The sequence below is a fragment of the Cariama cristata genome, unplaced genomic scaffold (assembly GCF_000690535.1).
Source record: "Cariama cristata isolate BGI_N322 unplaced genomic scaffold, ASM69053v1 scaffold6084, whole genome shotgun sequence".
Taxonomy (NCBI): domain Eukaryota; kingdom Metazoa; phylum Chordata; class Aves; order Cariamiformes; family Cariamidae; genus Cariama; species Cariama cristata.
This window is the reverse complement of record NW_009614642.1, coordinates 229,703-244,390: the sequence shown is the minus strand read 5'-3', so window position 1 is coordinate 244,390 and position 14,688 is coordinate 229,703. Positions and strand designations below refer to the sequence as shown.

The 14,688-nt window shown below is 41.1% G+C and overlaps 1 protein-coding gene across 1 annotated transcript in view; it reads left to right on the top strand.

The window, feature by feature from the left end:
• The window catches only part of MAD1L1 (MAD1 mitotic arrest deficient-like 1 (yeast)), a gene marked incomplete at its 5' end in the record, with an annotated part of 190,615 nt that overhangs the window by 20,589 nt on the left and 155,338 nt on the right, over positions 1–14,688 (top strand). Inside the window, one exon of the mRNA XM_009699503.1 lies at positions 8,743–8,833. Within this exon, the coding sequence (XP_009697805.1) occupies positions 8,743–8,833 (91 nt within the window). The remainder of the gene's footprint in view (positions 1–8,742; positions 8,834–14,688) is intronic.

The window sequence follows — 14,688 nt, the reverse complement described above, 5'->3', positions numbered from 1 at the left end:
TGTTGACTGCACCACACAGCTTGATGTCATCGGCAAACTTGCTGAGGGTGCACTAAATCCCACTGTCCATGTCACCAACAAAGATGTTTAACAGTGCTGGTCCCAGTCCTGACCCCTGAGGAATGCCACTCGTCACCAGTCTCCACTTGGACATCGAGCTGTTGACCGCAACTCTTTGAGTGCGACCATCCAGCCAATTCCTTATCCACCGAGTGGTCCATCCATCAAATCCATGTCTCTCCAATTTATAGACAAGGATGTTGTGCAGGACAGTGTCAAATGCTTTGCATCATGCTACAGTGCATGAAAAAGCGTATGTGTATAGACTTCTATGTACATAGGCTGCCTGCTATTCAGGGAACAGCATGGTGGTAGGGATCAGGACATATTTTGCTTGTGTTTCTGAAGTAAGATGTTCTTTTCCTGAGCACACTTTTTACTTTCACACCAGCTTTTATGAACATGAGAAATCCATGAAGCATTAACAGGAAGCCTCAGCCCCTGATCTTTCCTGCATTTAGATACTTTATAAGCTTTTCTATCTTTTGAGAGGCTGCAGGCTCTCTTCTTTTAATGTTTGTGGTCTCTTGCTCTCAGTTTCATAAGATTGGCTCCTGTGTCACTATTCCCCCTGTTGACTTTCTTTCCTGTGAAAACAGCATTGCTGTTTGTTTCTTAATTTGACCAAGTCTCGACTGTAGATACAGGATCTGTTGGCATGTGTGTGAAGAGGTTTAGAATCCAGCTTTTGTGATACTGATGTGTGTCTAGCACTGGAGATAAAAGGGATGTTTCCGCTTAGTGCATTGCTGCAGATGGTGGAGGGATACCTGTTGTGATTCAGTGAAAGAGAAGTTAGAAAACAGCATTTCGACAGAGGATACGTGAGCGTTTACAAAAGCTACAGTGAAGCTAGACAACCTTTCCATGTATTTATTAAAGCATTTACAGCTTCCTTTCCAGACCAGGTTGTACAGTAAATACTGAGCACAGAAAAGTTCATCTGTTTCTGAATAATAATTTCCTTTTATTTAAGCTGAGCAAATCAGATCTTGACAGGCTGAGTTTTTTATTCTCAGCTGATGTAAGACTTTGGCCGGAGTTTCACTTCTTAATTCTTTTGTATTTTCAGCTTTATCGCTGTAAAGTGTTACTGCCTCATAGGACTGAAAGCAGGATTTTGCAGCAAGCAGTATCTTGCAGAAAGCAGAAATTACTGGCTTGTACGTGATGACTTTGCTCTTGTGCTTTGCCTCTGGAGCTTGTTTTATGGCTTTGAAAGCCCAGTTCCATAGCAGAGGGGAGGTGTTTGAAAATAACACATGTTCAGCTAAGCTATTCCAGTACCTTTTAGGGCTGTACACCTAATCTTAGGGACTCACTTCTCTAGTTCCCTCGAGGTGGTGTAATAGTTCTCGAGATCCAAGGCATACATCTCCCTTTTTTTATTCTATCATATGTTTGATTTCTGGTAAAAGGTAGTATGCTATGGCTTCCCTTTTTCAGGGGGATAAACCTATCTCCATCTGCTTTTGCATATTGTTGATGTTTGTTTGACCTGAGATCATTCAAGTTTTACCTTTGCTAAGGCACACTAGACCATCTGAAACCTGATGTTTATACTGCTGCAGAAGTATTCTGCACATCCTCAGCAACATTAAACCTGTCACTCCTGTTTAATAATACGTCTCTATATCAGTAAAGCCAGCATCCTGTTTGCTGTATTCTGGGAGCTGAAGGTTTTCAGAGTATTTCTACAGTACCTCCTCAGTCTCTCTCTCCCTGGGTTGGTATGGGCTGCAGCACCCTTTCATGTCGGAGACGTTCAGTCTCTTTAGTTTCACCTCCAAGATTCATTATTCTGTGTTTATCTTCACTGAACAGCGTTTGCCATCTATTAACTGAGCAACTTCAGGGACAGTGTCTATAGGGGGAAACAGCTGGATTGCTGCATAGCCCGGGGCCACTTCATATTGTGGAAGGCTCTTGGCACTGGGGATAGAGATGTCTGACTTTGCCCTGAGTTAAAACCTATTTCCTGGGCAAGGACAGGTGGAGCTTGCAAGTATCTCCTTGTTACAGGATTGTGGTGTTTGGTTCTGCTCAAAGATAATGTTTTTCTCCCTTTATTTTTAAAGAAAATAATTTCTTTGGCTACTAATCTCATATCTCTCCTCTTTTCATGAAATGGTGTCAAACCTTTCACACAAAGTATGATAGAAACACAGGCCTATTCCCAGTAATATTCCCGGTATTGATGGTGCAGAGCTACTCTCCGGTGATGAGCCATACACTGAAAGCAGTTTCAGCAGAGAGGCTAAGCTTCTGCAGTTGTTTCACAGTGATATTTTGTCTTTTCTTCTCTTTCCCATTTCAGTACTGCATACCTCTGAGGCTATGGACGCACAGAGACCACAGCCCTAGGATCTAATTCCAGGCTGGGTTTTCTGTCGCTTTTTACTGAACTGCTTTTTGTTGTTATGGATGATTTAAATACTTGTCCCAGGCCCTGATGCTAGTCATTTCTAGCTAGAAAGCTGTTCCAAAAAGCATGGATTTGTTTGGTTTTTAATCACCCTTTTCACTGCTCAGCTCCAACAGTAAATGACTTGGTGCAAAGTGTTCTCTTTCTGCTGGAGCTGTCTTTGCTGGAGAACCGGTAAGCCAGTCCCTGCTCCTTTTTCCTTACTGTTGGCTACTATTACTGCTTCAGATGTCTTCTCAGACTTTCTAGCACTCCATTCAGCATTGCAGGATCAACTCCATAAAGATTTTTTTCTTACGCTTCTAGAGTAAGGATATGGCTGGGCCTTATTTTGCGTTTTCTGCCATTTTCTGTGCATTGGACAAGAAACTGGGCCAAGTTTTTTCTTCATAGAAGAGGCTCCTTCTCAAAGGAGCGCAAGATAAATCACTATCTTCCCCCAGGCTTTGGGGGTTCAGAAATAATGTGCTGGGGTCCACACCAGAATGCTCCTCATGGCTGGGCTGGTTGTGTCCTCTCCGTACAGCAGAGGCGAACTAGGCAGCTGTCATTAAAGAACAGAAGGGGTTTGGAGGAGAACAGGGATTAGTATGGGAAAGGATTAGGTCTGTTGTGCTCATCCTTCTCCTATGTCCTTGTGAGCCTCAACAGGACCGGGTTACTCAATTTTATGTGTCTACTAAGGAGGAGCAAGCAACACGAGCTCCACTGTTTCAACAGACCGCTGCCAGAAATTAATTCTGGCAGAAAACAGGGAGAAGAAGGCAAACCTTCAAATTGGAAAGTGGGGGAAGAAATGCCACAACTTATGAGGGAATCATTTCTATTTCTGTAGTTTATTGTGGTCTTTGAAATCCCATTAACCTACAGTACGATGCATCTGCTCTTCTAGACTGAGCCCAGCCTCTCCAGTTAGCTGCTGTCATGAAGGAATGTGAAAAATAGGGGAAAACCCAGCAGAAGCCAGCGAGGGGAGTGAATGGACTGTGAGCCTCCAGGCATTTCCGTATACATGCCGTGGTTAGAAGCTGACTTCTGAAAACAAAAGCAGGAGAGATATAAAGGAGAAAAAAAATCCATATTAATCCTTTGAATCTGTATTCTCCTCCTGTGAGTGAATGAGAGCTTTTAAAAATGTATCTTTTGTCTCATTTTTCTTTAGTATGGAAAGTAAATTTTCAGCAAGAAACTTGAAAGACTTTATCAGTTTTTCCTCCTTCTCTTGAGAACAAAGTGCTCTTTCGTCAGACCTTTTATAACTTTAAATGTGAAACTCTCTCCCTGCATTATCGTTTCTGAAGAGACAATAAAAGCCGGTGCTAATGCTGTCATTTCTCACACTTCTTGCTGTTCCCTCTGAAATCATATTTGTTTATATTCTGCAGATTTTATGAAAAGAAAAAGTGGTCAAACTGTTGAGTTCATGCACTGTGGGGTATAGCAAAGCAGAGAGCATTTGGGCATTAGCACCTTTTAGAGGGAAGGTGATAACTCTGCAGAAACTAGTATTTCAGAACCTATAAATAAAAGTAGTATATTTTAGAAGAACTTCACTGAAGACTTAAGTGGCAACAGCTGAAGGACCTTTTCAGCTGGAACAAATCTGAACTTTTTCTTTCTGCTGTCAAACTACGACCCCAGTAAATCCTAAATGTTTTCTGTGGATTTAGTGACTGGGTAGAGTTACAGTAATTCAAAAGAAATTCATGTCCTTGCCAATGCCTGTTAGTCACACTTGCTGGAATTCTGTCTGCTCTGCTCCTAACGCCATCTCAATGCCATCTGGATCCCTTAATAGCATCTTCCCAACACATACATTTTCTGCTCCATTCAATAGTTTCCTGTTCAGCAATAGCTTTTCCACATGGCCATGGCCTCTTTGCAGATGGGGCCTCTGTGAAACACATCCTCATGGGCGATAGCCACGCTACTCTACAGACAATCACATAACACGTCTGAGAACATTAAAAATTAATAAAAGAAAGATAAAGGGGTGATGATGGGGAGTTGTCACTGGTTAGCTCCACTGAAAAGCTCTGGACTGAGAGAGACTTTTGGTAGTGTCTAGATGCTGTTGAAAATCAAACTGATTCCCCCCTTCTTCCTTTCTAAAATACGAGCAGCCTGACCTTTCTCTGTAGCAGCCGTTGCTCACCATCTAAGCACTTTTTAGATAGACTGAACGCACAAGGTGGGACGTCTCCTGATTCTCACAAGTGTCATTTCAGGAGATCTGAGGCTGTAGGAATCTGGGGTTTTGTTTTTGGTTTTCCCCTCTTCTAATTTGGGACAGTGAAACATACAGTGGAGGCAAGACAAAGCTCAGTTTTTAAAAGTGGGAAAATCCACAAGTCTGAGCAAATGCCAATGAATCTGTATTCTTGCACTAAATTTGATCTTGTGAAAGGCTGTGGAGGTGCCTTGAATTTGCCTTGTGCCTGTGGGGCCTTCGACCCTGGGTTAAACTGTCTGCATCTGATGCAGGAAAAGTCTTCCAGAAATGCGAAGAGGTCTTTGCCAGAGTTTAAATATTTTCATGTTTTCAGACCCCTGTATGGAGAAGAATTTGGTAAATTTTCCAGAAGTTAATCCAAATGATTTTTCCCTGTATCAAAAAACTTGAGAATGGTGTCAGTATTTTAGAAAGCAACTGATGTTTCTTCCTTCCTTGTGCCACAAGGCTGCTTTTAAAATGAGCACCAGCATTCATTCCAGGCCAAACGTTAAGTTGATAGATGGTTGTGCTGTACCCAGATGTTTCTGTACTCTGCTTTTTGTGGTTCTCATGTGAATTTATCTTGGGTTGTTCTCCCTACCTGAAAGTAACTCCCCTATGTAAAGAGTTGAGGCTTGCAAATTGGTGATAAAATAGCATCACGTATCTTGTGCAGATGTCACTGGGCAGAGAGAGCAGAAGGTGCGTGCAGACTAAGGCTGCCTTTGTGGATGCTGATGCATCCAAAAGCAGTACATAATTGGCCCTGTACCTGAATTTACGTAAATGAAAAAATTCAAGTGCCAAGCAAGTAAATATTTTTCAATATTTGACTGCCGTATCTTAACCACCAGCTGCAAATGCTTTGCTGTGTTTATATATAGATAGGATTTCCCTTGCTTCTCTCTCTTTGCCATTGGGAAGAGTTCCCCAGGGCTGGAAAGCAAAGCTAGAATAGCACAAACTGTTTGCTAATGGTTCTTAATGCTTTCCCACTGGAGATCCAGAACACTTAACAGTGTTAAAAGTAGGTTAGAAGAGGGATAAGTAGTGAAAGCACTAGTCGGTCCTAAAAACGTCTCTGGTGCAAAGAGGTTACAGCAATGTTCCCGGTCCTCAGCACAGAGGAAGCAACAAGTTTTGTCTCTGAAGGAGAGCAGGGCTGAGGCAACGTGAAGGGGAGCTCCTCACACCTTGGTGGGATGACCTTCCTCCGTACACAGCGGGAAACTCCATGCTGTGTCTGGAAAGGAGGATGCCCCGATAGCTGGGATACTGGGGAGGACCAGGCATCTGAGGGATGAGCCCAAGGGGGAAGAGGCTGTGAACTTCAGCCACCCTCACAGGCGCTCTTCTCCGTGCTGCGTGGTCCGGGTATGTCTGCTACCTGACTGCGAGCGCCCCGGGCTTTGAATCATCGCTGTTTCTTCAATGAAGCACGAAGGGCACGAACAAATTATTAAATCTTAAAATTGCAGGTGAAATAGCACAAAACCATAATGACTTAAACTTGCCCTTCTTACAGCTCGTTTGTGTCTCGGATCTTTGTGAAGCGTTTTCTGGTGACTGCTATGAATGATTTTTAAAGGGTATCTAAGAGGCGTGAGCTTAAACCTCCACATGGAGAGAAGTTCTGCAGGCAGGTAATGGCAACATCACAACTTATTTGGGAGGCTAGATGGGGAGAGATCTGTTCTAAATTAAAATTCAGCGTGTCAAGTATGAAGAAAGTACTGATGAGAGTTCTGTGTCTGGCTCTGACCTTTCAGTAGCTGCTGCGCTGTTGTTCCTCAGAGAAAAATGTTGCTGCTCTTGTGGCTTGTTCTGCAATCCATTTAGAAACATGCCGTTAAAAGCATTAATTCCATTTTGAATTTCCATTTTTTCCGACCTTTTCAGTCCCCTGCTTCTTCTGCATCCTCCATCCCCACTAGCTTTGTGTCTCTTCTGGAAATTATTGATGATTTTTTTTAATGGCCTAGACAATGCTAAAAGCTACTTCTCGACATTTTAGAAGCTTCCAAGAGTGGAAAAAAGATGATACTTTATAATAGCTGAAAACTACCAGCAGGGGTCAGGCTTACAAATAATTTAAGCAATTCAAGCTGCATATTTATAAAGGAGACATTTCTGTGCTGAACATGTTGTAGATCCACCAGCTTCCATGGAAAAGTTTGTAACTTTTGCCCGATGAATAGGAGAGACAACTTCTTCATTGTACCTGAAATTTCTGTTGCATAATTGTGGGATATTGACAGATGGATGCATTGTTTATTGTCATGGTGCAAGGATTTTCAGCTTAATTTAGATCATTTAAAAGTGAGTATTATCAAGCAAGATAATTAATTTTTTAAAAATATTCTGGAAAAGAATCCTGAGAAAATTGAATGCAAAGATCAATGTTAATATGTATCAGGTGCACGGTTAATCCCAGGAAGTTAACATGTGAAAGGTGAGGTTCTTGAAGCAGCATTAAGGTTTTTGTACTTAAATACAAGCAAAAATATTATATCAAACGTTTTATAATAGTATCTCCTGCCTAACAAGTTTGATAGAGTTCTCTGAAGGATTTGACAATCATTTGACTAAGGCTGATATGGTTGATATATTTGACCTTTCAAAAAGCTTTGAGCCAAAGATCACAAAGAAACTTTACTCTGATGGAATAAGAGAGAAGGTTCTTTGTTGGATTAATAAGAATATAGAAATCACCAAGGACCGGCTGTCCGAGTGCAGTGTCTGCAGGGATGGCCGGTGGTAGATGTCCATGCGAATAGGGAAAGGCTCTCCTAGCTTCTAGTACCTTGTCTCCAGGATTTCCTGAGCCAGAGATAATATAATGTCTTTCTACTTTGTAAAGCTTGATGCATTTTTCTTCCATTAATTTGCTTATGTAATACAAAGTTAAAAGATGAAAAAGCAAAGAATAAATGTTGTTTTCACAATACTGAGGATTTTCTACTAGGTCCTAGAATGGTTTTTATTGGGAACTTGTCCAACACAAAGAGAAGTTTGTGGGTAGTGAGGTGACAGAATTTGAGATAATATGAAATCATTCATCTTACTAGACTGTTCAGAGTTTCGGAAGAATCTTATGATGCTTCTCAAGATGGGAAATGAAGTTGTACATCAATAATTATAAAACCTGTGCACATAAGAAAAAACACCTTTACTTTTACTCCCACAATAGTGGGCTCTGAATGAGCTGTTGTCACTCAAGAAAGAGATCTTACATTATTGTGAACAGTTTTCTAAAAATACCTGATAAGTGCTCCATAGTTGAAAAGACAAATAGAATACTAGGAATTACTAGAAAAGAAGTTGAGAACAAAACAGAAAGCCTCATTATACCACTGAATACATCTGAGTATTGTTGGTAGGTCTAGCTTTTCTTATAGCAAAAAGTGTATAAAACTTGAAGACAACCAAGGAAGGGCAATAAAGATGATAAGAAATATGGAAAATCCTTGATGTGAGGAAAGACTAAATTGAGATTCTTCAGGTAATAATAGAGCAGGCCTGTAAAATGGTATGGAGAGGGTAGTATGGTACAATTATTCACAACTTTTCATAGCAGAACTAACAGGCACTCAGTGAAATAATCACATATGAAGTATAAAACAGAATGAACTAATTTTTCATACAGCACATAATTAAATTGTGGAACTTACTGCCAAGGAGTGTTATGAAGGCCAAAAGTATAAATCAAATCAAAAAGAGATTTGATGCATTCATGGAGATTTCAGCTGCTGGTGATTATTAAACATGATGGTCTAGACTCAGTCTGTGGTTCAAGAAGTATCTAAGTTGGATTTGCTTTATATTCAAGTTGTGTATTTTTAATCTACTTTTACAAATTATATATTCATCATACAAATTTGTATTTTTTAGTAATATGTTTTAGTAATATGTCAGTACTGCAACTTTGTGGTACTGAATACAGGAATAATCTGATACTGATTGTGATTTCATGTTTTATTTGATGATTTGTGGTGGGACTGTGCAGAGACACAGCGTATATTAACTACTTCTTCTTCACCAGGCTGAAAATTGAGGAGCTGGAAGCTGAACGCAGCAAGCTGGAAGAGGAGAACAGATCTCTGGAAATGAAACTGGAGAAGCTAACTCTCCAGGTAAGAAGTGTGGAGATCCAGAGCAGCTGGAGAGCCTGACATGGTCCATTCTCCATAGCTGTTCTAACAGATGTGCTAGAATGCTCACAGCTCACAATTTCACTTCCCTCAGTCTGGGCAAGGCGTTTTTTGGAAGCCTGTGCAAACTGCCCCAACACACCTGTATCTCTGACAGTTATTGAAGTGTTCTGATGTCAGATGTAGTCAGACAAATGCCGTTGTGTTTTTTGATGCCTTTGCCTAGAACTTCTTCTTTTTCTTCTTGGAGCCTTAAAAACTGTTCTGTTTTAAATAACTCCACTACCACTAGTTGTCTGTCTCCAAATTAATTCGTGCCAAAGCTTGGAGTCTAGATAGGGCTTAACAGCACGGAGCTGATATGAAAATTTGAGCTCCGTTTGTACTGATGACTCCACTGATGCTATCAGCGATGGAGACAGACCACCAGTTTGTGGCCTCATTAGGCAGTAGTTTTCCAAGCCAGGAAGCATCAGTGCTGCTGAGATGATGGCATAGCAGCATCTCCAGACCACAGACATGGAGAACAGAAGGTATGGGATTGGAAGGACAAAAGGGTGTGTTTCTTTTGCTGTGCTACTGTGGGTGTTTTACCTTTTCCTGAGGTGGTGCTGTCCTATATGGCAGAGAATCTTCAGCTTTTTGCTCTGGATAGATCCGTGAAGTCTCACCCTCCTTGAAGGAGGGCAAGGGCACCTGCAGCAGTTGAAGGGACTGTCTGTTCAGCTTGCTGTCATTCTGGGAACAGCTTTCCTGTGCAGAGGACGGGCATGGGAGTTGCTTCAAGCTTTTGTAGTGTTTCCTGTTTGAAAAGTGCTGGAGCGAACAAGAACCTGAGCCTGTTTGTTTAATCAAAGCCCATCCTGCTATGAACAGTGTTATCTCTCCCTTCTGTTCTCTCTGATATGCTGAGCCATTTGGCATTGTAGCATTTCATTTTCTTAATTTTTCTTTCTTTCTCTCTTCTTTTTTTTCCATTTTCGTGTAAATTGCTTCATGGTAGAAAACCTACAGGTTTGAAATTACCCAGATTTCAGACAGACCATTGATTTTACCTTGACACCTATTCGAGCTGAATCAGATTTTTTTTTTTTATTACCAATTCCTAGACACAGGGGAAGTGACAGTTTTGATAAAGCAGGGAGCTAAGAGCTGCAGAGCATCTCTGCTGAGCCATGTTTAGTGTGAAACCTGTCACCCGGCTCTCCTTTAATTGGTTTTCAGTCATCAGAAGGGGATGAAAGCTTTGGGCTGGTGTTTGGATGCTTAGGTCTCCAACAAACACAACAGCAGCTTTGGTTTCAGAGCAGATTACAACTCACTCAGGTCACATTTAATCTGCCAACGTTATCTTACAATGTCTGCCAGCTTTCCAGGAAGGCCCGACCAGAGGAATTCCCTATTTTCTTTGTGAGGTCTCAAGATGTTCTACTTGCTTTCCTCATACTGGTCTTGAGATGCCAAAACACCAAGCTTTTTAAATTGCACATTCAAAGAGGAAAGGTCCGAAGTCTTGAGTGTAGTCTTGCTAATTGTCTGCCTTCTGGTCCTCAGTAGAGGAGATCAGCAGCAGCTACCGTTTGGATAGCTGAGCTTTCAAAGTATAGAAAAGTAATGTGGTGATAGGAATAAGATGGGGCCTTCATACTGTGCGAAAGCTACTATACAATAACAGTTGTACTGTACTGCTTTGGAAGCTCATCACGGGATCCCCATAACCTATCTCATTAATGGTGCTTGCTGTTTGAATGCAGTGTTGGGCAGGTCAGGGCTTTGTGGAGGGAGCAGGGGAGAACAGGAACAACCTGCAGATAGAGCAGCATAAAAATTATATGGGAAGGATGTGATAACATGTAGGTGTTGAAAAAGGAAGGAAAGTGGTCATCTGGCTTAGCAGGTCTAGGGAAGAGAAATCTGCCAGTCCCACGAAAGCCTAGTTAGTGAGCTGAATCAAGGTAATCATGCTCTTACATCTGCCTGGCCAAGGCTGAGGACATGGCTTTAAGTCTTTATTTAACAGGAGGTAGCTCCCCTCTTCCTTAGCTTCTTCCTTTACTTGTGTCTTAGAGGACTGAATGCCAAAAGCAGCTTCTCCGAAAGAGGAGAAGTAGAGAACAAAGCATAAATATAGGAATATGTAAGCTGAATGCTAAAATGTCAGTGTTGATCAGTGTGTGCCCACCTGAATGGTCAAGATTTCAGAACTGCTCAGGGGGGAAAATACTGGCATTCTTATTTTTAATTCACCTTGAGAATCAAATATCTTGACAGGCCAAGCTTAGAATTGCTTTTTTTTAATAAACACATTGGAAGAATGTTCCTTACAGTGGGGACCCACTAAGTTAAGGATAAGCTTAGAAATTCACCTATTCTATCAGCGCTGAGCAAATATGCTGAAAATATTATTATACAGTGAGATAAGGACACTGAAATGTTGCTAGTTTGACGTGTTATTTATTCCCCTCTCTGAAAGTAATCACTGGGAAATGATGGGTTAAAATAACATCTCTTTATCACAAAGGGAAAAAAAGGCAAGACAAACTTCATATACAGAAATCACAAGAAAATTTTGCTGAACAGAAGGATGATTGAAATTACAAACATGGGAAAAGCGTGGCATCAAATCAAATAAAGGTGTAAGAGAAAGTAGGAGGTGACATTAAACAAGGTAGGATGAAGGCGATTTCTGACAAATCTTTATCTGCAGTTCCTTCTTTAAAATAAAACCTCTGACTTTCTGGATTTGTATCTACTAAATGAAAGATACATAGAAGGAGTGTATTAAAGTTGTGAATTTGGAAGAGGAAGAGGCAGGATGTAGAATTAAGGCTTTGACTGCTTTACAGCAGTCTGGACTGAAGCCTGTTGAGTTCACAAAGCTGTGTGTGGTGAATGAAATCTAGGGAGATACAGCTAATGTTCGGTAATTAAAAACGTCAATGTTTGACTGTACTGATGTGTGGAAAGGAGCGAAGTTTCAAAAATGTTTCCCTCTTCTCACATCCTTTTGTATCTGAGTATTGACACATTAATTTTGCTCATTTCTACTTTGGCTGCTGCTGACAGTAGCCCACTTTGAGAACTACAAGACCCTGATGGACTGGCCAGAGGGCAAGCGAGCATGTGGAAAGGTTCTTTTGTGTTAGATGTGTGATTCATGCTCCTCGAGCTCAGTATTAGCAAATAAAGAAACTGAGATACTGATAGTTATCTGCAGCAGCGTATATAACATCTGACATCTCTTTGTATTCTGTACTTGTGTGAGGACAGCTTGAATTATGGCTGAAGGTGCTTTCCATTCCCATACACCCCTTCTTCCAAAAAACCCCTTGGCTCTTGACACCTAGCTGTAGGCTGCATTGATTTTCCTTCACTGGTATAAAGACTTTAGCATGGATATTACTTACTGGTCAGGTTTTTACTGCTAATAAAAACCTCAGATTACAAAAACACAAGAAATGTTGGAACTCTAGAGAAATAACACCCTGCTGAGGGTGCCTCCCCATTGCCCAGGACACTATCTTAAGAAAAATATTTGAGCTGTGGCTCAGGAGAGGTATTCAAATAATATATGAAAAGAATAGGTTTAACCAGACAATTTTATCTCCTCTCCCCTGCCCACCTTTCTTTCAATGAAGCAAAAAAGGCTTCCAGGAAAGCAAATGCACCGTTACTGCTTGGCCTATGGTGGGCAGACTTGATGAGATTTCAGTGAAAGGTTTGGTTTGCTTAATTATCTGAAATGATCTGGACCATCTTCCAGAGCTGCTGGTGGAAAAGTGCAACTCCATGCCAGGAACAAAAGAGACTGATCAAATCAGTGCTTTTCAGATAAAGTGGGAGGAAAGACTTTTGCGGAGTGTTCAATTAGCATTTCTTACTGCTAGGAGCCTTGTGTTTACAGGCAACCAAGCGGATGTGAAGTGTTCCTTATGCAAATACTACTCTCCTGCTTTTCCTGCTCTCCTCTACTCTTCGAGCTGAAGGAGAATTCTTCAAGTTTGGCTGCTTCAAGGAAGATTGATTAAAATCAGCTGCAGTTTGACTTAATTGGATCCATATGCTTGGAGAGGGAGCAGGACTAGTTAGAAGTCCTCTTAATTAGTTCACAGCTGGTTGGTGAGAAAAATGAAACTCCAGTTAGAGTTCAGATAAGTCGATCTGTATGGATAAAAGGCAGGGAGATGTCTTTTACACTGAGATGTGCTTGGGCTTGAAAATCACCTCTAGTCCCATAGCCAAGCTGGCAGCCTAATCCCTTTGAGCGTGTGCATGTGTGTTTATGAGGCTACATGGAAGGAGTCTTTATTTTCTTGTTTGTTTCTGAGTAAAAGGAATCACCTGTGGGTGCTGGCAGTCAAGGAAACCTGAACAGGATCACAGAAAGCTGGGAGAGGATCTCAGGGACTAGGTGTAACCCTGCAAGGGTAGTTTGGCTGTGTGAAAGGTTCATGGTTTGGCACAAACTCAGAATTGATCAACTTCCCTGGTTGCAGTAGTAACTAGTTGTGTTTAACCTTTCTACCAGTCAGTAATATGACAGCAACAGTCATAAAAATGGATTTATTATTCATCCATATTGAAATAATTGATTTTCACTCATTATCTCAAAGAGCTCAGAAAGAGTTGACTAACTACATAGTATGGGGACAGCCATCAGAAAACTTTCCCCAGACAGAAACTGGTATTTGTGCTAAATTTTGCTGTCAGAATGGAAGAGACTGAATTCCCTACAATGTCCACAAGGGAACTGCCAGAGAAAAACATACTCCACAAAGTATTTTGGGGTATTTTTTCATGCTGGCATGACTTTATTAATGTGTTTTGAGGTGTTCATTGGTGCATGTGCAGTAATTCCTTTCTAAATGTCTAACTTAGCTATCATTATTGACCATTTTACATTTTAAGATATTAATCTGGTTAAATCTTAGTTCCTTTCAGGCTTTAAATTGTTTATTTTTGCACAAATTAAATCACAAACCACTAGTCCACTTTGGTGAAAGTTGTGTTGTAACTCTAACGATTTGAAGATAAGAAATAAGCAAGTTCTGCAAGCAGAAATATTATAATTTTTTTAGTAAGAGTAGATGACATAATTGGTAAAGTTAGATACAAATAGAGTGGGTGTTTGAAGATCTGTCCTATGTGTCTATTTTAGGTCATTTTAATTGGCTTGCCTAAGCTAGCATGGAGTTGTAGTGGTTGGTCCCACCAAAGCAGGGGGGGCTCTGCAGGGAGAGTGGATGACTGATGGCTGCCGTATTAAGTTCTCCAGGAGTCAAATGTCCAGGGATGATGAAGATGCTGGGGCATCCAGGGTGCTCTCATGTTTCTTTTTCCCTTATCTCTGCAACCTTTGTGGTTGGGCTAGAGTCCCTCTTATCCTAGTGCTGTATTTTGAGGGACTAACAAAACACCTGGGAGCTGTACCCCAAGCGCAGATTCCTCTGAATGGTGGACAGGGAACGTTTCTCCTCTTTAAGCATTAATGACTCATTTTATAGTTAGGACTTTGGTGGCCAGGCAGTAACTAGCTTGGAGTTAAGAGCCCAAGGCAAAGTTGAGGTCATTTAACAGTCTAACTGTTCATTATGTGACCAGTGAAGAATGATGAATGAATCATTTACGCTGTTATAAAACTTAAAGGGACATTGTCAACCTTTCAAGGTTCACTAATTAACCTCTCAAATGTTCACGAGTCTTCTTTCTGGATTATCTCCATGCTTTCCTTGTCACAAACTTCCTGTCCTTTTTCCTTCATTTGTGCATTCTGTGGTCTGCATTAGCCTCTGTGGCACAGCTGGTCCTCATTGAAAACCTCAGGTGGTCAAGTTCAG